This window comes from Ranitomeya imitator, chromosome 2, assembly GCF_032444005.1.
Source record: "Ranitomeya imitator isolate aRanImi1 chromosome 2, aRanImi1.pri, whole genome shotgun sequence".
In the NCBI taxonomy this organism is placed as follows: Eukaryota; Metazoa; Chordata; class Amphibia; order Anura; family Dendrobatidae; genus Ranitomeya; species Ranitomeya imitator.
In genome coordinates, this window is record NC_091283.1 from 393,445,175 (window position 1) to 393,472,399 (window position 27,225).

A 27,225-nucleotide genomic window follows, 5' to 3' on the forward strand; every position below is an offset into this window, starting at 1 on the left:
CTTGAAACCTCATTCTTCTGGTAATCCTATTCAACAGGTTTTGATTATTATTTCTTTTTTGCGCGGCGACCCTCAGGACTGGGCATTTTCTCTTGCGCCAGGAGACCCTGCATTGAGTAATGTCAATACGTTTTTCCTGGCGCTCGGATTACTTTACGATGAGCCTAATTCAGTGGATCAGGCTGAGAAAAATTTGCTGGCTTTGTGCCAGGGTCAGGATGATATAGAAGTATATTGTCAGAAATTTAGGAAGTGGTCAGTACTCACTCTGTGGAATGAATCTGCGCTGGCAGCTTTGTTCAGAAAGGGTCTCTCTGAGGCTCTTAAGGATGTCATGGTGGGTTTTCCTATGCCTGCTGGTTTGAATGAGTCTATGTCTTTGGCCATTCAGATCGGTCGACGCTTGCGCGAGCGTAAATCTGTGCACCATTTGGCGGTATTGTCTAAGATTAAACCTGAGCCTATGCAGTGCGATAGGACTATGACCAGAGTTGAACGGCAAGAACACAGACGTCTGAATGGTCTGTGTTTCTACTGTGGTGATTCCACTCATGCTATTTCTGATTGTCCTAAGCGCACTAAGCGGTTCGATAGGTCTGCCGTCATTGGTACTGTACAATCCAAATTCCTTCTGTCCATTACCTTGATATGCTCTTTGTCATCGTATTCTGTCATGGCGTTTGTGGATTCAGGCGCTGCCCTGAATCTGATGGATTTGGATTATGCTAAACGTTGTGGGTTTTTCTTGGAGCCTTTGCGGTGTCCTATTCCGTTGAGAGGAATTGATGCTACACCTTTGGCCAAGAATAAACCTCAGTACTGGACCCAGCTGACCATGTGCATGGCTCCTGCACATCAGGAAGTTATTCGCTTTCTGGTGCTACATAATCTGCATGATGTGGTCGTGTTGGGGTTGCCATGGCTGCAAACCCATAATCCAGTATTGGATTGGAACTCTATGTCGGTATCCAGCTGGGGTTGTCAGGGGGTACATGGTGATGTTCCATTTTTGTCTATTTCGTCATCCACTCCTTCTGAGGTCCCAGAGTTCTTGTCTGATTATCAGGATGTATTTGAAGAGCCCAAGTCCGATGCTCTAACTCCGCATAGGGATTGTGATTGTGCTATCAATTTGATTCCTGGTAGTAAATTCCCTAAAGGTCGATTATTTAATTTATCCGTGCCTGAACACGCCGCTATGCGCAGTTATGTGAAGGAATCCCTGGAGAAGGGACATATTCGCCCATCGTCATCACCACTGGGAGCAGGGTTCTTTTTTGTAGCCAAGAAGGATGGTTCGCTGAGACCGTGTATTGATTACCGCCTTCTTAATAAGATCACTGTTAAATTTCAGTATCCCTTGCCATTGTTATCTGACTTGTTTGCTCGGATTAAGGGGGCTAGTTGGTTCACTAAGATAGATCTTCGTGGTGCGTATAATCTGGTGAGAATCAGGCAAGGAGATGAATGGAAAACTGCATTTAATACGCCCGAGGGTCATTTTGAGTATCTAGTGATGCCGTTCGGACTTGCCAATGCTCCATCTGTGTTTCAGTCTTTTATGCATGACATCTTCCGTGAGTATCTGGATAAATTCCTGATTGTTTACTTGGATGACATTTTGATCTTCTCAAATGATTGGGACTCTCATGTGAAGCAGGTCAGAATGGTTTTCCAGGTCCTGCGTGCTAATTCTTTGTTTGTGAAGGGATCAAAGTGTCTCTTCGGTGTGCAGAAAGTTTCATTTTTGGGGTTCATCTTTTCTCCTTCTACTATCGAGATGGATCCGGTTAAGGTCCAAGCCATCCAGGATTGGACTCAGCCGACATCTCTGAAAAGTCTGCAAAAATTCCTGGGCTTTGCTAATTTTTATCGTCGCTTCATCTGTAATTTTTCTAGCATTGCCAAACCATTGACCGATTTGACCAAGAAGGGTGCTGATTTGGTTAATTGGTCTTCTGCTGCTGTGGAAGCTTTTCAGGAGTTGAAGCATCGTTTTTGTTCTGCCCCTGTGTTGTGTCAACCAGATGTTTCTCTTCCGTTCCAGGTCGAGGTTGATGCTTCTGAGATTGGAGCAGGGGCGGTTTTGTCACAGAGAGGTTCTGGTTGCTCAGTGTTGAAACCATGTGCTTTCTATTCCAGGAAGTTTTCGGCTGCTGAGCGTAATTATGATGTGGGCAACCGAGAGTTGCTGGCCATGAAGTGGGCATTCGAGGAATGGCGTCATTGGCTTGAAGGAGCTAAGCATCGCGTGGTGGTATTGACTGATCATAAGAACCTTACTTATCTCGAGTCTGCCAAGCGCTTGAATCCTAGACAGGCCCGTTGGTCGTTATTTTTTGCCCGCTTCGATTTTGTGATTTCGTACCTTCCGGGCTCTAAAAATGTGAAGGCGGATGCTCTGTCTAGGAGTTTTGTGCCCGACTCTCCGGGTTCATCTGAGCCGGCGAGTATCCTCAAGGAAGGAGTCATTGTGTCTGCCATCTCCCCTGATTTGCGGCGAGTGTTGCAAAAATTTCAGGCGAATAAACCTGATCGTTGTCCGGCGGAGAAACTGTTCGTCCCTGATAGGTGGACTAGTAAAGTTATCTCTGAACTTCATTGTTCGGTGTTGGCTGGTCATCCTGGAATCTTTGGTACCAGAGAGTTAGTGGCTAGATCCTTCTGGTGGCCATCTCTGTCACGGGATGTACGTACTTTTGTGCAGTCCTGTGGGATTTGTGCTAGGGCTAAGCCCTGCTGTTCACGTGCCAGTGGGTTGCTTTTGCCCTTGCCGGTCCCAAAGAGGCCTTGGACACATATTTCGATGGATTTCATTTCTGACCTTCCCGTTTCTCAAAAGATGTCAGTCATTTGGGTGGTCTGTGATCGCTTTTCTAAAATGGTCCATCTGGTGCCCTTGGTTAAATTGCCTTCCTCCTCTGATTTGGTGCCTTTGTTCTTCCAGCATGTGGTTAGTTTGCATGGCATTCCTGAGAATATTGTTTCTGACAGAGGTTCCCAGTTTGTTTCAAGGTTTTGGCGAGCCTTTTGTGGTAGGATGGGCATTGACCTATCTTTTTCCTCGGCTTTCCATCCTCAGACTAATGGCCAGACCGAACGAACCAATCAGACCTTGGAAGCATATCTGAGATGTTTTGTTTCTGCAGACCAGGATGATTGGGTGTCCTTTTTGCCGTTGGCTGAGTTCGCCCTTAATAATCGGGCCAGCTCGGCTACCTTGGTCTCTCCATTTTTCTGCAATTCTGGGTTCCATCCTCGTTTCTCTTCAGGACAGGTTGAGTCTTCGGACTGTCCTGGTGTGGATTCTGTGGTGGACAGGTTGCAGCAGATCTGGACTCAGGTAGTGGACAATTTGACCTTGTCCCAGGAGAAGGCTCAACTTTTTGCTAATCGCAGACGCCGTGTGGGTCCCCGACTTCGTGTTGGGGATCTGGTTTGGTTATCTTCTCGTCATATTCCTATGAAGGTTTCCTCTCCTAAATTTAAACCTCGTTTTATTGGTCCGTATAGGATTTCTGAGATTCTCAATCCTGTGTCTTTTCGTCTGACCCTCCCAGACTCCTTTTCCATACATAATGTATTCCATAGGTCGTTGTTGCGGAGATACGTGGCACCTATGGTTCCATCTGTTGAGCCTCCTGCCCCGGTTTTGGTGGAGGGGGAATTGGAGTATATTGTGGAGAAAATTTTGGATTCTCGTGTTTCTAGACGGAAACTCCAGTATCTGGTTAAATGGAAGGGTTATGCTCAGGAAGATAATTCCTGGGTTTTTGCCTCTGATGTCCATGCTCCAGATCTTGTTCGTGCCTTTCATGTGGCTCATCCTGGTCGGCCTGGGGGCTCTGGTGAGGGTTCGGTGACCCCTCCTCAAGGGGGGGGTACTGTTGTGAATTCTGTGGCTGAATTCACTCCTGTGGTCACAAGTGGTACTGCAGCTTCTGAGCTTCCTCCCACAGGTGTTCTGGTGAGCTTGTTGGCTGCTTTGTTATTTAACTCCACCTGATTCTGTCTTCCTTGCTCCTTGTCAATGTTCCAGTGTTGGATCTGAGCTTCTGGATCTTTCCTGTGGCCTGCTGCTCTGCTTAGATAAGTGCTTCTTTGCTTTTGTTGCTACTTTTTCTGTCCAGCTTGTCGTTTCGTTTTGCTGGAAGCTCTGAGACGCAAAGGGTGTACCGCCGTGCCGTTAGTTCGGCACGGTGGGTCTTTTTGCCCCCTTTGCGTGGTTTTTTGCTTTAGGGTTTTTTGTAGACTGCAAAGTTCTCTTTGCTATCCTCGCTCTATCTAGAATATCGGGCCTCACTTTGCTGAATCTATTTCATCCCTACGTTTGTCTTTTCATCTTGCTAACAGTCATTATATGTGGGGGGCTGCCTTTTCCTTTGGGGTATTTCTCTGAGGCAAGTCAGGCTTGTTTTTCTATCTTCAGGCTAGTCAGCTCCTCAGGCTGTGCCGAGTTGCATAGGTAGTGTCAGGCGCAATCCACAGCTGCCTTTAGTTGTGTTTAGGTTAGGTTCAGGTATTGCGGTCTACAGAGATTCCACGTCTCAGAGCTCGTTCTATTGTTTTTGGGTTATTGTCAGATCACTGTATGTGCTCTGATTGCTGGCACACTGTGTCACTGGATTGCCTACATAACAGTTGTTGTCCTGTCCCTTTTCGGGCACCAAATTTACTGTGGGCACAACAGGCCCACCAGACTTGATGTGCAAGGCCAAATTAGAGGTATTGTGATGAACAAGCTCAGAGAATTATTACAACACACACATCCAAAAACCCAGCACCTGCAGCAGGTTTTTTGTTTTTATGTGGCCTTTACTGATGTGAAATTTGACTTGTGAAAAGGGAGTTTGTGACAGTCACACTTTCAATTAAAAAAAAAAATTAAAAAAATAGTTTAGTTACTCTTTAAGTCTATAAACAAACAAAGCTGAAGGGTACAATACCAAGAAAAATTAACCAGTTGTGGAAAAACGGAAGAATTTGCAAAGATGTAGGCCAAAACATTTTAAGAGCTATCAACAAATATTCACTGCTGAAAAAAATAAAGGGAACACTTAAACAACAGAATATAACTCCAAGTAAAACAAACTTCAGTGAAATCAAACTGTCCACTTAGGAAGCAACACTGTTTAACTATCAATTTCACATGCTGTTGTGGAAATGAATTAGACAACAGATGGAAATTATTGGCAATTATCAAGACACACTCAGTAAAGGAGTGGTTCTGCAGGTGGGGACCACAGACCAGATTTCAGTACCAATGCTTTCTGGCTGATGTTTTGTGTTATGATCCGGTGACCTTGGAGCAGCATGAAAACTTTCACTGGAGTAGGTGGTAACTATACTGACCGCAAATCCTTATCTTAACACCGCAACTAGAAGTAGCCGTGGGGTGTACCTAACAAGCCCTAGACACCTCGTCACAGCCGGAGGACTAAATACCCCTAAAGATGGAAATAGGAATACTATCTTGCCTCAGAGCAGAACCCCAAAGGATAGGCAGCCCCCCACAAATAGTGGCTGTGAGTAGGAGAGGAAAGACACACACAGTCAGAAAACAGGATTTAGCACAAGAGGCTGCTCTAGCTAAAATAGGAAAGGATAGGACAGAGTTCTGTGCGGTCAGTATTAAAACCCTTCCAAAAATATCCACAGCAGATTATACAAAAATTCCTCCATCTAACTAAAGACGTGGAACGTATATCTGCAACTCCAGAGACTACTAAACTCAGAGCAGGAATACAATCAAAAACAAGCACACAGCTTGTGTGCCATAGAAAAAGATACAGACACTTATCTTTGCTGAATTTGCAGCTAAGCAGGAGAAGCCAGACAGAGAACCAATACTTCCCAAGAAACATTGACAACTGGCAAGGACTAATGAGTCCTGCAAACCTAAATACTCCAGTCAGAACTGCAATCAGCAGATACACCTGTCCATGACTGCAGCCCAGAGACAACTGCATTACCACCTACAACCACCGGAGGGAGCCCAAAAGCAGAATTCACAACAGTACCCCCCCCCTTGAGGAGGGGTCACCGAACCCTCACCAGAGCCCCCAGGCCGATCAGGATGAGCCAGATGAAAGGCACAAACCAAATTAGCGGCATGGACATCAGAGGCAAAAACCCAAGGATTATCCTCCTGGCCATAGCCCTTCCATTTGACAAGGTACTGAAGCTTCCGCCTCGAAAAACGGGAATCCAAAATCTTCTCAACACCATATTCCAACTCCCCATCAACCAACACAGGGGCTGGAGGATCAACAGAGGGAACAACGGGCTCCACATATTTCCGCAATAAAGATCTATGGAAGACATTATGGATAGCAAAAGAGGCCGGAAGCGCCAGTCGAAAAGACACCGGATTAATAATCTCAGAAATCCTATAAAGACCAATAAACCGAGGCTTAAACTTAGGGGAAGAAACCTTCATAGGAACATGACGGGAAGACAACCAGACCAGATCCCCAACCCGAAGCCGGGAACCAACACACCGACGACGGTTAGCAAAACGTTGAGCCTCCTCCTGAGACAACACCAAATTGTCCACCACATGAGCCCAAATATGCTGCAACCTGTCAACCACAGAATCCACACCAGGATAGTCAGAAGGCACAACCTGCCCAGAAGAAAAACAAGGATGAAAACCAAAATTACAAAAGAAAGGCGAAACCAAAGTAGCCGAACTAGCCCGATTATTAAGGGCAAACTCGGCCAATGGCAAGAAAGCCACCCAATCATCCTGATCAGCAGACACAAAGCATCTCAAATAAGTCTCCAAAGTCTGATTAGTTCGCTCGGTCTGACCATTTGAGGATGAAACGCAGAAGAAAAAGACAAATCAATGCTCAGCCTAGCACAAAAGGCCCGCCAAAATCTAGAAACAAACTGGGAACCTCTGTCGGACACAATATTCTCCGGAATACCATGCAAACGGACCACATGCTGAAAAAAACAACGGAACCAAATCCGAAGAGGAAGGCAATTTAGGCAAAGGCACCAAATGAACCATCTTAGAGAACCGGTCACAAACAACCCAGATAACCGACATCCTCTGGGAAACCGGAAGATCGGAAATAAAATCCATAGAAATATGCATCCAGGGCCTCTCAGGGACCGGCAATGGCAAAAGCAACCCACTAGCACGGGAACAACAAGGCTTGGCCCGCGCACAAGTCCCACAGGACTGCACAAAAGAACGCACATCACGCGACAAAGAAGGCCACCAAAAGGACCTATCAACCAAGTCTCTGGTACCAAAAATGCCAGGATGACCAGCCAACATGGAACAGTGAACCTCAGAAATCACTCTAATAGTCCATCTGTCAGGAACAAACAGTTTCCCCACAGGACAGCGGTCAGGTTTGTCAGCCTGAAATTCCTGAAGAACCCGTCGTAAATCAGGGGAAATGGCAGAAAGGACCACCCCTTCTTTCAGAATACCAACTGGTTCTAAGACCTCAGGAGAATCAGACGAAAAACTCCTAGAGAGGGCATCAGCCTTAATGTTCTTAGAACCCGGAAGGTACGAGACCACAAAATCAAAACGGGAAAAAAACAAGGACCATCGAGCCTGTCTAGGATTCAGCCGTTTGGCAGACTCGAGGTAAATCAAATTCTTATCATCGGTCAAGACCACAATGCGGTGCTTAGCTCCCTCAAGCCAATGTTGCCACTCCTCAAACGCCCACTTCATAGCCAACAACTCCCGATTGCCGACATCATAATTGCGTTCAGCAGGCGAAAACTTACGGGAAAAGAAGGCACACGGTTTCATTAAGGAACCAACAGGATCCCTCTGAGACAAAACAGCCCCTGCCCCAATCTCAGAAGCGTCAACCTCAACCTGAAACGGAAGAGAAACATCCGGTTGGCGCAACACCGGAGCAGAAGTAAATCGACGTTTAAGCTCCTGAAAGGCAGAGACAGCCGCAGAGGACCAATTCGCCACATCAGTGCCTTTCTTCGTCAAATCGGTCAAGGGTTTAACCACGCTGGAAAAATTAGCAATGAAACGACGATAAAAATTAGCAAAACCCAAAAATTTCTGAAGGCTCTTCATGGATGTGGGCTGAATCCAATCATGAATGGCCTGAACCTTAACCGGATCCATCTCTATAGACGAGGGAGAAAAAATAAAGCCCAAAAAAGAGACCTTCTGCACCCCAAAGAGACACTTAGACCCTTTCACAAACAGGGCATTGTCACGAAGGATCTGAAATACCATCCTGACCTGTTCCACATGAGACTCCCAATCATCGGAAAAAATCAAAATATCGTCCAAATATACAATCAAGAACTTATCAATATAAGTTCGGAAAATATCATGCATGAAGGACTGAAAAACAGATGGAGCATTAGTGAGCCCGAATGGCATCACAAGGTATTCAAAATGGCCTTCGGGCGTGTTAAACGCAGTTTTCCATTCATCACCCTGCTTAATACGAACAAGAATATATGCCCCCCGAAGGTCAATCTTCGTAAACCACCTAGCTCCCTTAATCCTAGCAAACAAATCGGTAAGCAAAGGTAAAGGGTATTGAAACTTGACCGTGATTTTATTCAAGAGGCAATAATCAATACAGGGTCTCAAGGAACCATCTTTTTTAGCAACAAAAAAGAACCCCGCTCCCAACGGTGAAGAAGATGGCCGAATATGCCCTTTCTCCAAAGACTCCTTAATATAGCTCCGCATGGCGGTATGTTCAGGCACAGACAGGTTGAAAAGTCGACCCTTAGGAAACTTACAGCCTGGAATCAAGTCAATAGCACAATCGCAGTCCCTGTGCGGTGGAAGGAAACTGGACTTGGGCTCATCGAATACATCCTGAAAATCAGACAAAAACTCTGGAATTTCAGAAGAGGAAGAAGAGGAGATTGACATCAAAGGAACATCATTATGAACCCCCTGACAACCCCAACTAGTCACAGACATGGACTTCCAATCCAACACAGGATTATGTACCTGCAGTCACGGAAAACCCAGCACGATAGCATCATGCAAATTATGCAACACCAGAAATCGACAATCTTCCTGATGGGCTGGCGCCATGCGCATGGTCACCTGTGTCCAAAACTGGGGCTTATTTTTGGGGCTTATTTTTAGCCAAGGGTGTAGCATCAATGCCCCTTAAAGGAATAAGGTTCTGTAAAGGCTGCAAGGGAAAACCACAACGCCTGGCAAACTCAAAGTCCATTAAGTTCAAGGCGGCGCCTGAATCCACAAACGCCATGACAGAAAATGATGACAATGAGCAGATCAAGGACACAGATAACAGAACTTTAGATTGTACAGTACTGATGGTAAATGAACTAGCGATCCTCTTTGTCCGCTTAGGGCAGACTGAAATGACATGAGAAGCGTCGCCACAATAATAACACAACCTATTCTGACATCTGAATCCTTGTCATTCCGTTTTAGACAGAATCTTATCACACTGCATTGGCTCAGGAGTCTGCTCTGAGAACAACGCCACAGCGCGCACAGTTCTGCGCTCCCGTAAGCGCCAGTCAATCTGAATGGCAAGAGACATAGAATCACTCAGACCGGAAGGCGTGGGAAACCCCACCATAACATCTTTAACGGATTCAGAAAGACCCTCTCTGAAAATTGCCGCCAAAGCATCATTATTCCATTTAGTCAACACAGACCATTTTCTGAATTTCTGACAATACAATTCTGCCGCCTCTTGACCCTGAGACAGGGCCAACAAGGTCTTCTCAGCTTGATCCACAGAATTAGGTTCATCATATAATAATCCTAAAGCCTGAAAAAAGGAGTCTACATTAAGCAAAGCCGGATTCCCAGATTCCAGGGAAAACGCCCAATCCTGCGGGTCGCCACGCAGCAGGGAGATGACGATTTTAACCTGCTGAATGGAATCACCAGAGGATTGAGGTCTCAGAGCAAAAAATAGTTTACAGTTGTTTTTAAAATTCAAAAATTTGGGCCTGTCTCCAAAAAACAAATCAGGAGTAGGAATCTTCGGCTCTAAAACAGGAGTTTGAACAATATAATCAGAAATACCCTGTACCCTAGCAGCAAGCTGGTCTACACGAGAAACTAATTCCTGAACATCCATGCTTGCACAAGGCTCCTCAGCCACCCAGAGATAAAGAGGGAAGAGAAGATAAAGCAGACTGAAGAAAAAAAATTGGCTCAACACCTTTCTTCCCTTCTTCTGAGATGCATTTAACTCATTATTGAGTAAATAACTGTTTAACTCCATATCAGCATGGGTTTATGAGAAATCGCTCCTGTCAAACCAATCTAATCAGTTTTTATGAAGAGGTAAGCTATAGGCTGGACCACGGTGAGTCATTGGACGTGGTATATCTCGATTTTTCCAAAGCGTTTGATACCGTGCCGCACAAGAGGTTGGTACACAAAATGAGAATGCTTGGTCTGGGGGAAAATGTGTGTAAATGGGTTAGTAACTGGCTTAGTGATAGAAAGCAGAGGGTGGTTATAAATGGTATAGTCTCTAACTGGGTCACTGTGACCAGTGGGGTACCGCAGGGGTCAGTATTGGGAACTATTCTCTTCAACATATTCATTAATGATCTGGTAGAAGGTATACACAGTAAAATATCGATATTTGCAGATGATACAAAACTATGTAAAGCAGTTAATACAAGAGAAGATAGTATTCTGCTACAGATGGATCTGGATAAGTTGGAAACTTGGGCTGAAAGGTGGCAGATGAGGTTTAACAATGATAAATGTAAGGTTATACACATGGGAAGAAGGAATCAATATCACCATTACACACTGAATGGGAAACCACTGGGTAAATCTGACAGGGAGAAGGACTTGGGGATCCTAGTTAATGATAAACTTACCTGGAGCAGCCAGTGCCAGGCAGCAGCTGCCAAGGCAAACAGGATCATGGGGTGCATTAAAAGAGGTCTGGATACACATGATGAGAGCATTATACTGCCTCTGTACAAATCCCTAGTTAGACCGCACATGGAGTACTGTGTCCAGTTTTGGGCATCGGTGCTCCAAAGGAGGGCAACAAAATTAATAAAGGGGATGGGAGAACTACAATACCCAGATAGATTAGCGAAATTAGGATTATTTAGTCTAGAAAAAAGACGACTGAGGGGCGATCTAATAACCATGTATAAGTATATAAGGGGACAATACAAATATCTCGCTGAGGATCTGTTTATACCAAGGAAGGTGACGGGCACAAGGGGGCATTCTTTGCGTCTGGAGGAGAGAAGGTTTTTCCACCAACATAGAAGAGGATTCTTTACTGTTAGGGCAGTGAGAATCTGGAATTGCTTGCCTGAGGAGGTGGTGATGGCGAACTCAGTCGAGGGGTTCAAGAGAGGCCTGGATGTCTTCCTGGAGCAGAACAATATTGTATCATACAATTATTAGGTTCTGTAGAAGGACGTAGATCTGGGGATTTATTATGATGGAATATAGGCTAAACTGGATGGACAAATGTCTTTTTTCGGCCTTACTAACTATGTTACTATGTTACTATGTTACTATTATTGACCAGTTGTACAGTTATGATCCGGTGACCTTGGAGCGGCATGAAAACTTTCACTGGAGTAGGTGGTAACTATACTGACCGCAAATCCTGATCTTAACACCGCAACTAGAAGTAGCCGTGGGGTGTACCTAACAAGCCCTAGACACCTCGTCAGAGCCGGAGGACTAAATACCCCTAAAGATGGAAATAGGAATACTATCTTGCCTCAAACTTGAACCCCAAAGGATAGGCAACCCCCCACAAATATTGGCTGTGAGTAGGAGAGGAAAGACACACACAGTCAGAAAACAGGATTTAGCACAAGAGGCCGCTCTAGCTAAAATAGGATAGGATAGGACAGAGTTCTGTGCGGTCAGTATTAAAACCCTTCAAAAAATATCCATAGTAGATTATACAAAAATTCCTCCATCTAACTAAAGACGTGGAACGTATATCTGCAACTCCAGAGACTACTAAACTCAGAGCAGGAATACAATCAAAAACAAGCACACAGCTTGTGTGCCATAGAAAAAGAAACAGACACTTATCTTTGCTGAATTGGCAGCTAAGCAGGAGAAGCCAGACAGAGAACCAATACTTCCCAAGAAACATTGACAACTGGCAAGGACTAATGAGTCCTGCAAACCTAAATACTCCAGTCAGAACTGCAATCAGCAGATACACCTGTCCAGGACTGCAGCCCAGAGACAACTGCATTACCACCTACAACCACCGGAGGGAGCCCAAAAGCAGAATTCACAACAGTTTTGGTTACTTTTGAACGCTGGATGTGCTTTCACACTCGTGGTAGCATGAGACGGACTCTACAACCAACACAAAAGTGGCACAGGTAGTGCAGCTCATCCAGGATGGCACATCAATGCGAGCAGTGACAAGAAGGTTTACTTTGTCTGTCAGCGTAGTGTCCAGAGGCTGGAGGCACTACCAGGAGACAGGCCAGTACACCAGGAGACGTGGAGGGGGCCGTAGGAGGGCAACAACCCAGCAGCATGATCGCTACTTCAGCCTTTGTGCAAGGAGCATCATTAGGAGCACTGCCAGAGCCCTACAAAATGACCTCCAGCAGGCCACAAATGTGCATGTGTCCACACAAACGGTTAGAAACCGACTCCATGAGGATGGTCCGAGTGCCCGACATCCACAGATGGGGGTTGTGCTCACAGCCCAACACAGTGCAGAAAGCCTGGCATTTGCCACAGAACACCAGGATTGGCAAATTCACCACTGGCGCCCTGTGCGCTTCACAGATGAAAGCAGGTTCACACTGAGCACAAAAGACAGACGTGACAGAGTCTGGAGACGCTGTGGAGAGTGATCTGCTGCCTGCAACATCCTTCAGCATGACCAGTTTAGCAGTGGGACAGTAGTGGTATGGGGTGGCATTTCTTTGGAGGACCGCACAGGCCTCCATGTGCTCTCCAGAGGTAGCCTGACTGCCATTAGGTAGCGAGATGAGATCCTCAGACCCCTTGTGAGACCATATGCTGGTGCGGTTAGCCCTTGGTTCCTCCTAATGCAGGACAGTGCCAGACCTCATGTGGCTGGAGTGTGTCAGCAGTTCCTGCAAGATGAAGGCATTGAAGCTATGGACTGACCTACCCATTCCCCAGACCTGAATCCGATTGAACACATCTGGGACAACATGTCTCGCACCATCCACCGTCACATCGGACCACAGACTGTCCAGGAGTTGGCGGACGCTTTAGTCCAGGTCTGGGAGGAGATCCCTCAGGAGACTATCCGCCGCCTCATCAGGAGCATGCCCAGGCATTGTAGGGAGATCATACAGGCACGTGGAGGCCACACACACTACTGAGCATCATTTCCTTGTCTTGAGGCATTTTCACTGAAGTTGGATGAGCCTGTAACTTTATTTTCCACTTTGATTTTGAGCATCATTCCAACTCCAGACCTCCGTGGGATATTAGTTGTGATTTACATTGATCATTGTTATGTTTTATTGTTCTCAACACATTCCACTATGTAATGAATAAAGATTTACAACTAATATTTCATTCAGTGATATCTTGGATTTGGGCTTTCAGTGCTCCCTTTATTTTTTTGAGCAATGTAATTCAACATTAAAGGAAATTTCAGGGCAATTGGGAGGCTAGAAGAAAAAGTGATCATCAGCATGATTTTGGCAAGAGATGAGATATAATAACTGAGATGGCATTAAAAATATCTATGTTTCAAGGCAATTATAATACCACCAAAAATGGAATTGAGGAAGAAGAATACTCAAGTGAAGAGACAAAGCAGCATCACAAGAAAATGGAGGATTGCACTCAGAGTAAAAATTGAGAGTTCTGGGTTTCCCAAAGAAAATAGAAGGGCTTCAGTAATAAGTGGCTCAAACAAAACCTGGCTGAGAATAAGTTCTCCCCAGCATTTAGGATTGAAAAAGAAATTTGTGTACCTTTTATGCCCTCTTAAATCGGATTTTCTCCAAGGCCAATACTAATAAAGTTGTTGGCATTTGAAGGCTAAATTTACAGATCATTAGAACAACATGATCAAAAGATTGAGTTGGGTCAAACGCTGAAGTCAGGCAGATGGACAACTAAGCAGGGGATGAGGTACGATGAAGGTCAGAATCAAGCTGTATTACAAGGTCTTCTGTTGCTGCCATTGTCATAATCTATTGAAAATGTAGTTTTACTTCAAATTGTATAGCTATTTTAATTCAGAAGTGTTATGAGATATATAACAACATATTAGAATGAATATACTTCCATGGCACTGTTGTATAATAATAATGGTTTCATTTTTGGCAGATAGCTGTACCAGGAGCTCAGAGGGACATATGAGATTTTCAGACGATTATGTTATCACACCAGATACACATGGAAAGAATGCCACTATTCCAGATACACCTCCAGCTAATCATAGAAAAGATCTATCATCTGATCCTTTTCATCAGGTTCTATCTAATGATTCATCACAGATTATTACGCAAAATAAAAATCACAGAAGGAATGGTGAATATCAAGGAGATCACACAAGAAAGAAGCCATATTCGTGTTTAGAATGTGGTAAATGTTTTAATCAGAGATCAAATCTTGTTACTCATCAGAGAATTCACACAGGGGAGAAGCCATATTCCTGTTTAGAATGTGGGAAATGTTTTAATCACAAATCGTATCTTGTTATACATCAGAGAACTCATACAGGGGAGAAGCCATTTTCATGTTCAGAATGTGGGAAATGCTGTTCTCAAAAATCTGATCTTGCTAGACATCAAAGAACACATTCAGGGAAGAAGCTGTTTTCATGTTTTGAATGTGGGAAATGTTTTATTCGAATGACAGATCTTGTTAGACATCAGAGAACTCACACAGGAGAGAAGCCATTTTCATGTTCAGAATGTGTGAAATGCTTTAATCAGAAATCAAATCTTGTTACACATCTGAGAATTCACACAGGAATGAAGCCATTTTCATGTTCAGAGTGTGAGAAATGTTTCAATGAGAAAGCAAATCTTGTTCGACATCAGAAAACTCACACAGGGAATAAGTCATTTTCATGTTCAGAATGTGGGAAATGTTTTTCTAACAAATCTGATCTTGCTGAACATCAGATAAGTCACACAGGGGAAAAGCGATTTTCATGTTTAGAATGTGGGAAAGGTTTTACAAAGAAACCTAATCTTTTAAGACATGAGAAAATTCACACAGTAGAATAGCAATTTTTTAGTTTAGGATGTGGGAAATGTTTAAAGCATAACTGAGTTCTTGTTGATCATCCAATTAAGGGTTTATAATGGATTTAAAAAATATTTTCATTCTCCTTTGTAATGTTTATGCTGGTACTCCATTTATCAGCTGTGAAATTTCCAGCATAATCTCTAATATTTGGCACATTGTGCTGCAGGGTGATCTTCTATCTTAACTAATCATCTTTTCATAAAAAAAGGTAATTATTTTAGGTTTAATACTAGTATACTAGAGGAAGATATGGGTGACTCTAGGAACATTTGTAATTAGTCAATAATATGATCTTGTGCAACCAATAAACGAAAACCAGAACTCTCAATTTTTGTAGTTTACAAATGGTTAAAGTACTTCAGATCTAAATTCTGTACTGTAGAGGCAATAGCATATACATTAAATAAGAAGAAATATTAGGACACCTCCTAGCAATCTTCTTTCAAGTTAATCCTAAAGATGTTCAATATGGTTGAGGTCAAGGAAGACCAACTAAATTATTCCACACCAGACTCGGTCAACCATGACTTTATCGTCCATGCTGTAGGCACTGTGGGACAGTCCTGCCGAAACATAAAAAGGCCATCTCACAAAGTTATAAGGTGGAAAAGCATATGTAATATGTCTACTTTCCTGATCTACTTGCCTCACAGTAGTAATGCCCCCTTTTATATAAAATAAACACTGGAGGCAGATTCTCAGGGAGATCTATGTCCAGCCCATAGATTTTAACCGCTCATTTACATATTAAGAAAAACATGGATTTATCTGGAATAAGACCTTCAATCACATATATCAAGGTATCATTTTATTCAGCTTCCTTTGACCTACATTCCCATATAGACGACTTAGGAGGGTTGAGCCTTCTGACAGATTCTCTTTAATGTTAAAAGAGATTTTTAGCAGTGTAGGTAGTGCAGTTGAATTAGCATATCTTTGCTAACATTTACTTGCTATGTGTGTCAGCACACAGCTGATCCGATCTGTAACCTTACCAAAGCTGCATACAGTCTTTTAACTGATTTCGCTATGGTTAGTTTTCATTTTTGTACTTTCGTTCTCTCCTCCCCTTCTTCCACAATTTTTTCTGTTGACGCAGTCTTATAGGGGCATGCTTTTGCATAATGCGTATTAGTTTTGATTGACATTCTTTTTACTACATGTACTGGAAAACTGAAAAAAAAAAATTCTTAGGTGCACTAAAATAGTGAAAAAAACAAAACGAATGCATTTCGGCCATTGTTCTTTTTTTATTTTGTTTTTACTGTGTTCATGACTTTCTAGATCAGTATGATTACATTGATGCTAAATATGCATAGTTCATTTTTTTTTATCAACGTGGTGAAAATCAAATGTTACATTTTTTAAATAAAATTTAGCTTGTTTTTCTATTTCCTGACACTGTAACTCTTTATTTTTATGGCAGTGCTCATGTTTTTATTGATATCATTTGATATTTGGCATATAGAAAGAGATGCTGTAGTTTAGAGAGATGTGCCGGCTATCTCTCTGAATGGAGACTGCACGGGTCAGTTGGGAAAGCTGAACCGTCTGTGCGAGCTGCAGAGAAATGTGTGGAAGCTGCAGTCTGGTCAATGTGGACTATGTACAGAGTTGAACACTTCTGTTTTGCACTGGAAGCTCAGGCTGAAGGTGATACAGAGACCTATTGGGATTGTGCCTCTTCTATGTATGAAGTTTGCTCTGGGAGAAAGGACTGTAATCTGGCTGGGAGAGCCCGCACTGAGATATATGTTCCTTGCTAAATTAACTGTTTATTTGCTGTGCTACCTTTGTGCCCTGAAGAGGTTGTTTTTTTGTTATGTTTTGAACCCTTTGGAATTTTATGAAAGCAATAAAACTGCACCTGTTTAGACCATGTGAATGCGACCTAATGGCTACCTGAGAGATTGAATCCCTACAAGCAGTTCTGGTAAACAAGGGCCTAATATTCATTATCCTGTACAAACGAAAAGGAAAATGAGAATCTATTTTGGGTGTCTTAATAGCATCTTTATCTTCCAAGATCCTCTCACTCCCTGGTTTTGGCGATCCCTTCTTGCTTGTCTCCTGCCCCATCTTCATATTAGAATAATTCTTAGCTTTATGTTCTGGCTGTGGAGTCCTTATACACTGCTCAACAAAATAAAGGGAACACTAAAATACCACATCCTAGATTCATTACATAGTGGAAAGTATTGAGAACAATAATACATAACAATGATCAATGTAAATCATAATTAACCCCTTTCTGCCATTAGACGTACTATTGCGTCCATGTGGGGTGGGCTTTACTTCCCAAGGACGCAATAGTACGTCATATGCGATCGGCAGCGCTCACGGGGGGAGCGCCGCCGGGTGTCAGCTGTTTATCGCAGCTGACATCCGGCACTATGTGCCAGGAGCGGTCACGGACCGCCCCCGGCACATTAACCCCCGGCACACCGCGATCAAAGATGATCGCGATGTGCCGGCGGTACAGGGAAGCACCGCGCAGGGAGGGGGCTCCCTGCGGGCTTCCCTGAGACCCCCGCAGCAACGCGATGTGATCGCGTTGCTGCGAGGGTCTCACCTCCCTCCCTGCTCCCTCCAGCCCCGGATCCAAGATGGCCGCGGATCCGGGTCCTGCAGGGAGGGAGGTGGCTTCACAGAGCCTGCTCAGAGCAGGCACTGTGAAGCAGCCTGCACTCCTATCAGATCAGTGATCTGACAGAGTGCTGTGCAAACTGTCAGATCACTGATCTGTGATGTCCCCCCCTGGGACAAAGTAAAAAAGTAAAAAAAAAAATTTCAAATGTGTAAAAAAAAATAAAAAAAAATATTCCAAAATAATGAAAAAAAAAATAAAAATATTATTCCCATAAATACATTTCTTTATCTAAATAAAAAAAACAAAACAATAAAAGTACACATATTTAGTATCGCCGCGTCCGTAACGGCCCGACCTATAAAACTGGCCCACTAGTTAACCCCTTCAGTAAACACCGTAAGAAAAAAAAAAAAAAAACGAGGCAAAAAACAACGCTTGATAATCATACCGCCGAACAAAAAGTGGAATAACACGCGATCAAAAAGACAGATATAACTAACCATGGTACCGCTGAAAACGTCATCTTGTCCCGCAAAAAACGAGCAGCCATACAGCATCATCAGCAAAAAAATAAAAAAGTTATAGTCCTGAGAATAAAGCGATGCAAAAATAATTATTTTTTCTATAAAATAGTTTTTATCGTATAAAAGCGCCAAAACATAAAAAAATGATATAAATGAGGTGTCGCTGTAATCGTACTGACCCGAAGAATAAAACTGCTTCATCAATTTTACCAAACGCGGAACGGTATAAACGCCTCCCCCAAAAGAAATTCATGAATAGCTGGTTTTTGGTCATTCTGCCTCACAAAAATCGGAATAAAAAGCGATCAAAAAATGTCACGTGCCCGAAAATGTTACCAATAAAAACATCAACTCGTCCCGCAAAAACCAAGACCTCACATGACTCTGTGGACCAGAATATAGAAAAATTATAGCTCTCAAAATGTGGTAACGCAAAAAATATTTTTTGCAATAAAAAGCGTCTTTCAGTGTGTGACGGCTGCCAATCATAAAAATCCGCTAAAAAACCCGCTATAAAAGTAAATCAAACCCCCCTTCATCACCCCCTTAGTTAGGGAAAAATTAAAAAAATGTATTTATTTCCATTTTCCCATTAGGGCTAGGGTTAGAGTTAGGGCTAGGGTTAGGGCTAGGGTTAGGGCTAGGGTTAGGGCTAGGGTTAGGGCTAGGGCTAGGGTTAGGGCTAGGGTTAGGGCTAGGGTTAGGGCTAGGGTTAGGGTTAGGGCTAGGGTTAGGGCTAGGGTTAGGGCTAAGGTTAGGGCTAGGGTTAGGGCTAGGGTTAGGGTTAGGGCTAGGGTTAGGGCTAGGGTTAGGGTTAGGGCTAGGGTTAGGGCTAGGGTTAGGGCTAGGGTTAGGGCTAGGGTTAGGGCTAGGGCTACAGTTTGGGTTGGGGCTAAAGTTACAGTTAGGGTTTAGATTACATTTACGGTTGGGAATAGGGTTGGGATTAGGGTTAGGGGTGTGTCAGGGTTAGAGGTGTGGTTAGGGTTACTGTTGGGATTAGGGTTAGGGATGTGTTTGGATTAGGGTTTCAGTTATAATTGGGGGGTTTCCACTGTTTAGGCACATCAGGGGCTCTCCAAACGCGACATGGCGTCCGATCTCAATTCCAGCCAATTCTGCGTTGAAAAAGTAAAACAGTGCTTCTTCCCTTCCGAGCTCTCCCGTGTGCCCAAGCAGGGGTTTACCCCAACATATGGGGTATCAGCGTACTCAGGACAAATAGGATAACAACTTTTGGGGTCCAATTTCTCCTGCTACCCTTGGGAAAATACAAAACTCGGGGCTAAAACATATTTTTTGTGGGAAAAAAAAAGATTTTTTATTTTCACGGCTCTGCGTTATAAACTGTAGTGAAACACTTGGGGGTTCAAAGTTCTCACAACACATCTAGATTAGTTCCCTGGGGGGTCTAGTTTCCAATATGGGGTCACTTGTGGGGGGTTTCTACTGTTTAGGTACATTAGGGGTTCTGCAAACGCAATGTGACGTCTGCAGACCATTCCATCTAAGTCTGCATTCCAAATGGCGCTCCTTCCCTTCCGAGCTCTGCCATGCGCTCAAACGTTGGTTTCCCCCAACATACGGGGTATCAGCGTACTCAGGACAAATTGGACAACAACTTTTGGGGTCGAATTTCTCCTCTTACCCTCGGGAAAATACAAAACTGGGGGCTAAAAAATAATTTTGGGGGGAAAGATTTTTTTTTTTAATTTTCACGGCTCTGCGTTACAAACTGTAGTGAAACACTTGGGGGTTCAAAGCTATCACAACACATCTAGATGAGTTCCTTAGGAGGTCTAGTTTCCAAAATGGTGTCACTTGTGGGAGGTTTCTACTGTTTAGGTACATTAGGGGCTCTGCAAATGCAATGTGACACCTGCAGACCATTCCATCTAAGTCCTCATTCCAAATGGAGCTCCTTCCCTTCCGAGCCCTCCCATGCGCCCAAACAGTGGTTCCCCCCCACATATGGGGTATCAGCGCACTCAGGACAAATTGGACAACAAATTGTGGGGTCGAATTTCTCCTTTTACCCTCGGAAAAATACAAAACTGGGGGCTAAAAAATAATTTTTGTGGGAAAAAATTTTTGTTTTATTTTTACGGCTCTCCATTATAAACTTCTGTGAAGCCCTTGGTGGGTCAAAGCGCTCAGCACACATCTAGATAAGTTCCTAAGGGGGTCTACTTTCCAAAATGGTGTCACTTGTGGGGGGTTTCTACTGTTTAGGTACATTAGGGGCTCTGCAAACGCAATGTGACACCTGCAGACCATTCCATCTAAGTCTGCATTCAAATGGCACTCCTTCCCTTCTGAGCCCTCCCATGTGCCCAAACAGTGGTTCCCCCCACATATGGTGTATCATCGCACTCAGGACAAATTGGGCAACAAATTTTGGGGTCCAATTTCTCCTGTTACCCTCAGGAAAATACAAAACTGGGGGCTAAAAAAATAATTTTTGTGGGAAAAAAATTTTGTTTTATTTTTACGGCTCTGCATTATAAACTTCTGTGAAGCACTTGGTGGGTCAAAGTGCTCACCACACCTCTAGATAAGTTCCTTAGGGGGTCTACTTTCCAAAATGGTGTCATTTGTGGGGGGTTTCAATGTTTAGGCACATCAGTGGCTCTTCAAACGCAACATGGCGTCCCATCTCAATTCCTGTCAATTTTGCTTTGAAAAGTCAAACGGCGCTCCTTCCCTTCCGAGCTCTCCCATCCACCCAAACAGTGGTTTACCCCCACATATGGGGTATCCGCGTACTCAGGACAAATTGTACAACAACTTTTGGGGTCCAATTTCTTCTCTTACCCTTGGGAAAATAAAAAATTGGGGGCAAAAAGATAATTTTTGTGAAAAAATATGATTTTTTATTTTTACGGTTCTACATTATAAACTTCTGTGAAGCACTTGGTGGGTCAAAGTGCTCACCACACCTCTAGATAAGTTCCTTAGGGGGTCTACTTTCCAAAATGGTGTCACTTGTGGGGGGTTTCAATGTTTAGGCACATCAGTGGCTCTTCAAACGCAACATGACGTCCCATCTCAATTCCTGTCAATTTTGCATTGAAAAGTCAAACGGCGCTCCTTCCCTTCCGAGCTCTCCCATCCGCCCAAACAGTGGTTTACCCCCACATATGGGCTATCAGCGTACTCAGGACAAATTGTACAACAACTTTTGGGGTCCAATTTCTTCTCTTACCCTTGGGAAAATAAAAAATTGGGGGCGAAAAGATAATTTTTGTGAAAAAATATGTTTTTTTATTTTTACGGTTCTACATTATAAACTTCTGTGAAGCACTTGTTGGGTCAAAGTGCTCACCACACCTCTAGATAAGTTCCTTAGGGGGTCTACTTTCCAAAATGGTGTCACTTGTGGGGGGTTTCAATGTTTAGCCACATCAGGGGCTCTCCAAACGAAACATGGCGTCCCATCTCAATTCCAGTCAATTTTGCATTGAAAAGTCAAATGGCACTCCTTCGCTTCCGAGCTCTGCCATGCGCCCAAACAGTGGTTTACCCCCACATGTGGGGTATTGGCATACTCAGGACAAATTGTACAACAATGTTTGGGGTCCATTTTCTCCTGTTACCCTTGGTAAAATAAAACAAATTGGAGCTGAACTACATTTTTTGTGAAAAAAAGTTAAATGTTCATTTTTATTTAAACATTCAAAAAATTCCTGTGAAGCACCAGAAGGGTTAATAAACTTCTTGAATATGGTTTTGAGCACCTTGAGGGGTGTAGTTTTTAGAATGGTGTCACACTTGGGTATTTTCTATCATATAGACCCCTCAAAATGACTTCAAATGAGATGTGGTCCCTAAAATAAAATGGTGTTGTAGAAATGAGAAATTGCTGGTCAACTTTTAACCCTTATAACTCCCTAACAAAAAAAAATTTTGGTTCCAAAATTGTGCTGATGTAAAGTAGACATGTGGGAAATGTTACTTATTAAGTATTTTGTGTGACATATCTCTGTGATTTAATTGCATAAAAATTCAAAGTTGGAAAATTGCGAAATTTTCATAATTTTCGCCAAATTTCCGTTTTTTTCACAAATAAACGCAGGTACTATCAAATAATTTTTACCATTGTCATGAAGTACAATATGTCACGAGAAAACAATGTCAGAATCACCAGGATCCATTGAAGCGTTCCAGAGTTATAACCTCATAAAGGGACAGTGGTCAGAATTGTAAAAATTGGCCCGGTCATTAACGTGCAAACCACCCTTGGGGGTAAAGGGGTTAATATCCCATGGAGGTGTGGATTTGGAATGATACTCAAAATGAAAGTGCAAAATCAAATTACAGATATAACTAACTTCAGTGGAAATACCTCAAGACAAATAAATTATGCTCAGTAGTGTGTGTGGCCTCCACTTGCCTGTATGACCTCCCTACGACGCCTGGGCATGATCCTGATGAGGCGGCAGATGTACTCCTGAGCATTACTGACCCATTGTCAAACCGGTCATGTTGGAGAATGTTGCAGGCAGCAGAACGTTCTTGTCACGGGTTTACCTTATTCCATCCGAAGGAGCACTATAAAGTAACTTAACCCATTAAATGAAGATTGAAGAGATGAGCTTTGGCCTGAACACAATCCATAGATATTCCCACTCCACAATATCAAAGGCATTAGTGGCATCTAAGAAAAGGATCTTTATATCTTTGGTCCTCCTGAGATACTTGTGTTTTTAGGAATAACCTGCAGAGGTTAATTGGTTAAACTTAGAGGGCATAAAGCCAGCCCGATCAGAATGTATTACAGAGGTTATGACATTTAGTCTTGTTGCAAGTATTTTTTGCCAAGATCTTGACATCTGATGTCAGCAATGAGATATGCCTATATGAATTCAATTTTTATATGAATTCAGTAATTCTTTACCCTCTTAAAGTAGAACCACAATCAACACATCATATAAAGATCTTGGGCGACCCCCCAGACTGAAATGCATTATTAATAATTTCCAAATATTGCTGTAGTAGTTCCCCCTCAAGCAGTTAGTAGTTTTCTATTGGAAAGCCATCTGATCCAGGGGTCTTATCATTAGGGATTGACCCCAATGCTTGTTGAATTTCTTCCAGTAAAATCAGCAAATCTAGATAATCCCTATCTTTAGCCTAGAGGCCAATCCCTACCAAATATTCAAAGAGATCTTCCTGAGTATAATGAACTCTGGAGAAGTATAGCCTAGAAAATAATATGTGCAGAATCTACAATATTTGGGGGAATTGTAGTGTATTCTTCCTCATAATTCTGTTGCATCAGAAACATACGCTTATTATCATCTTGTTACAAAGAATGCGAGTAGATCTTTGACAATGGGAACTTTTCCCTCCATATATTTATCGTGCGCAATTCACTAATAAGCCCGGCTAAAGGGAAACAAAGTGTCAGCGCCCCCAAGGAACCTATCCTTACCAGGTTTATAAGTATTAATAATGTTGTCCATTACTAATAAACATATGTCTGGCCATTTAGCAACTTTACCCAGAATTCTTTTGAAAGTAATGTAAGAATACAGCAGAGGAATATAAATTACTAAAATAATACATTCAAAGTGAGATACCATACAACACACTCAAACAAACTTTCCCTCATCGTCTTTAAAGGAGTCAATGTATTTAAAGGGAATATTTTTATGTACTAAAAGACTAACCTTTCTTGAATAGCTCGAGTATACAGAATTCAAGCTATGTCCAATCCAAGATCTGTGTAGCATAGTAATGTATTCGTTGGTCATATGTGGCCTATGATCGCGGGATTTGCTTTATACTCAAATATTTTGAGTCTCAGATTTCTTTAGGGTGGGTTTTAGGACAACAAAACACCAGCTCTCCTACTGGATGATACAAAGGATATTAAGAGGTGGAGGAATGGGCAATGATGGTAGTGCTGGGGAAGGAAGAAATGATGGAGGTTGTGGAATGGGAAATTATGGGGTGGTGGGGGAGAAAGCAATGATAGTGGTGGTGAAGAAGGCAAAGATGGAGGTGGTGAAGAGAGCAATGATGGGGTGGGGTAGAGGAAAATAATGGGCATATATGAGGAAACAGTACAGGAGAATGGAGGCATGTATGAGGAAAGCTGTATTAACCGGTTAACAGGCTAAGTATGTAGCAGTACAGACACAGAGGGCTATTAAATGCATAAAGCGTGTGAGAACATGATGCGAAGAACCTGATCATGGTTAAAGTTTTTTGAATGGGCCACCCAGGGATAGTTAAGTTAATGCATTGAGGCGGTAGGCCAGTCTGAACAAATGCGTTTTTAGGGCACGCTTAAAATGGTGGGAATTGGGGATTAATCGTATTAACCTGGGTAGTGCATTCCAAACAATTGGCGCAGCACGTGAAAAGTCTTGGAGACGGGAGTGGGAGGTTCTGTTAACCTCAAGTCATAATATATACAGGGTGGTCCAAAAGTAGGTGGACAGAAAATAATAAAATTTATTTTGATTTATATATAAAATGATATTTACTAACACAAGCATAACACTGACAATTACTTTTTATTCTGAACAGTAATACAAAAGCCCTTAAATGTTATCAACGCAGATGCTCAAACTGTTTTCCATCCCACGTTGTACAGCTTTGAAGTCTGCCTCTCTGCCTCTTACGCTTCGACAAACATTTTTGCGCAAGTCTCTTTGGGTATTAATTTCTTGAAATGCATCTCTTATGTAATTTTTCAAATCACTGACACTTTTTGATTTTCGACTATAAACTTGTCCCTGAGTACTCCCCAAAAGAAAAAATCCATTGCGGTCAAGTCTGGTGAACGCGCCAGCCAATCAAGTGGGCCTCTTCGGCCAATGCATTCATTATAACCCTATTACACAAACTGTCCACCTACTTTTGGACCATCTGTATATGTATATATATGTGTAGCTTTGTCGCCTTAAAAGGAGGTGGGAACAGACACATTTCCTGCACAGGGGCCCCAAGCTGTCTGTGTCTGCCCCTGTTCTGACCCCAGACATAAACTTCTCCTCATCCAGCACCATGACAACCAGACCAGCACAGCAGAGTCCTGCATACACTGAGGCCCCTGATCATGTGACACCTGACTCCTCCCCTCCTGTGACCTCATCACAGGTCCTGTGCGCACAGAACAGCCATATATGTGGTGTGCGGCTCTGCAGGTGGAGGTAGGTGCTGGAGATTCCCCATTACTGGGCGCAGGGGACATTAACCCCCTCAGTGCTGAGCCTGTGATAAATCTCTGTGACTATAATGGACTGTGTGTTATCCCGGGGGCAGGACGGGGGCATGACTGGATGTAGTGATCATGTGACATCGGTAACAGCTCCGGAGATTTCTTGCATGGGATCTTTATGATGTTACATCTCCCCATTCAGGTCCCTACAATATCGGATCCTCTCAGTGGAGATCTCCTATATAAGAGAATTTTCCTGAGTGACCCTACAAGGATGGAGAGGGACAGGGACAAGATGGCGGAGAGGATATTACACCTCACCCTAGAGATCCTCTTCCGGCTTACTGGAGAGGTGAGAGATTCTGATGACGTCACATTACATCATTCTTATCTATGGGAATAACAGATGGACAGAACTGGAGAGGTGAGGACTCTGGAAATGTCTGTAGTGAGGTTTATTAATGTGTCTCTCCATAACCAGGATTACACAGTAGTGAAGAAGACCTCTAGTGAGCGCTGTCAGGCCCCTGTATCTGAGGGATGGGGAAGACCCCTGAGCCCAATCACGGGATCTCCGCCTCGCCTCCTGATACATGAGGACATCAATGACCGGAAGATCCTAGAACTCACCTACAAGATGATTGAGCTGCTGACTGGAGAGGTGACACTGCTGGGAATGCTGGGACATTATACAGTAACGCTATGGAGGGATCGGGGGGATGACGGTATCATTGTATGTGTCAGGTTCCTATAAGGTGTCAGGATGTCGCCGTCTATTTCTCCATGGAGGAGTGGGAGTATTTAGAAGGACACAAAGATCTGTACAAGGACGTCATGATGGAGGATCCCCAGCCCCTCACATCTCCAGGTAATAGACAGGACTAAATACACACGGCCTATAATTATCTGTATGTAAGGAATGAATTCAGTCCCTGTATGTGTTTCCTCCAGGTCTATCCAGCAAGGCGTCAACACCAGAGAGATGTCCCCATCCTCTTCTTCCACAGAACTGCCCAGAAGAAGACCCCAATATTCCTCAGGATCATCAGGTAGTTGTCATGAAAACTCTCCTATGATGTGTAGAAGGCTGTTAAGGTCTCGTATTTAGTCTTGTTTTATCCACTAGTATTATACACTGAATGGCCAATTTATTATAGACATCTGTATGAAAATTAGACGACTGACCCCGCAGTTCAGCATAACATTAAGTGATTAATTTTCTGTCTATCAGTTTGTGAATCCACATTGTAGTTTTCATAGTTTCTTTGCTGAAGGGTCAGAAGGATCAGGATCTGGACTAGACACAGGCAGTGCAGATTCGGGTATGGGTGCAGTTGGACTGTCAGGAACAAGTGCAGACAGGGTGGATAGCTAACTTCACCTGCCCACTCTGAACCTGCATCTGTGATCCCGTGCCTGTGGCAATCCCGTGTTCCTCACCAGTCCTGCTTGTGCCTGATCCAACACCGTTCTTGCAGCTGTACAATTCTGCTAACCAGTTCCTTGCCAGTCCTGCTTCCCTGTCCCCCTTGGGGGTCAGCTGCCATGGCTACGTGGGTCCGTTCTAGAGTACTACCTGGCATGCTACTGTAGCCAAGTCTAACCCTGTCAGCAAGGGACCCAGAGAAAAGTCAGATGTTCGCCTAGTTACGTCCCTCCAGGCTCTCCCTGGACCGTGGCACAATGGTTCCACAACCACGTACATAACACTATTGAA

At 43.4% G+C, this 27,225-nt stretch overlaps 1 protein-coding gene across 1 annotated transcript in view; it reads left to right on the forward strand.

The window, feature by feature from the left end:
* The window catches only part of LOC138666656 (zinc finger protein 850-like), a 150,997-nt gene that overhangs the window by 79,775 nt on the left and 43,997 nt on the right, over window positions 1–27,225 (forward strand). Inside the window, exons 14-19 of the mRNA XM_069754846.1 lie at window positions 14,294–15,200; window positions 23,832–23,862; window positions 25,720–25,860; window positions 25,990–26,169; window positions 26,253–26,376; window positions 26,460–26,557. Of these exons, the coding sequence (XP_069610947.1) occupies window positions 14,294–15,200; window positions 23,832–23,862; window positions 25,720–25,860; window positions 25,990–26,169; window positions 26,253–26,376; window positions 26,460–26,557 (1,481 nt within the window). The remainder of the gene's footprint in view (window positions 1–14,293; window positions 15,201–23,831; window positions 23,863–25,719; window positions 25,861–25,989; window positions 26,170–26,252; window positions 26,377–26,459; window positions 26,558–27,225) is intronic.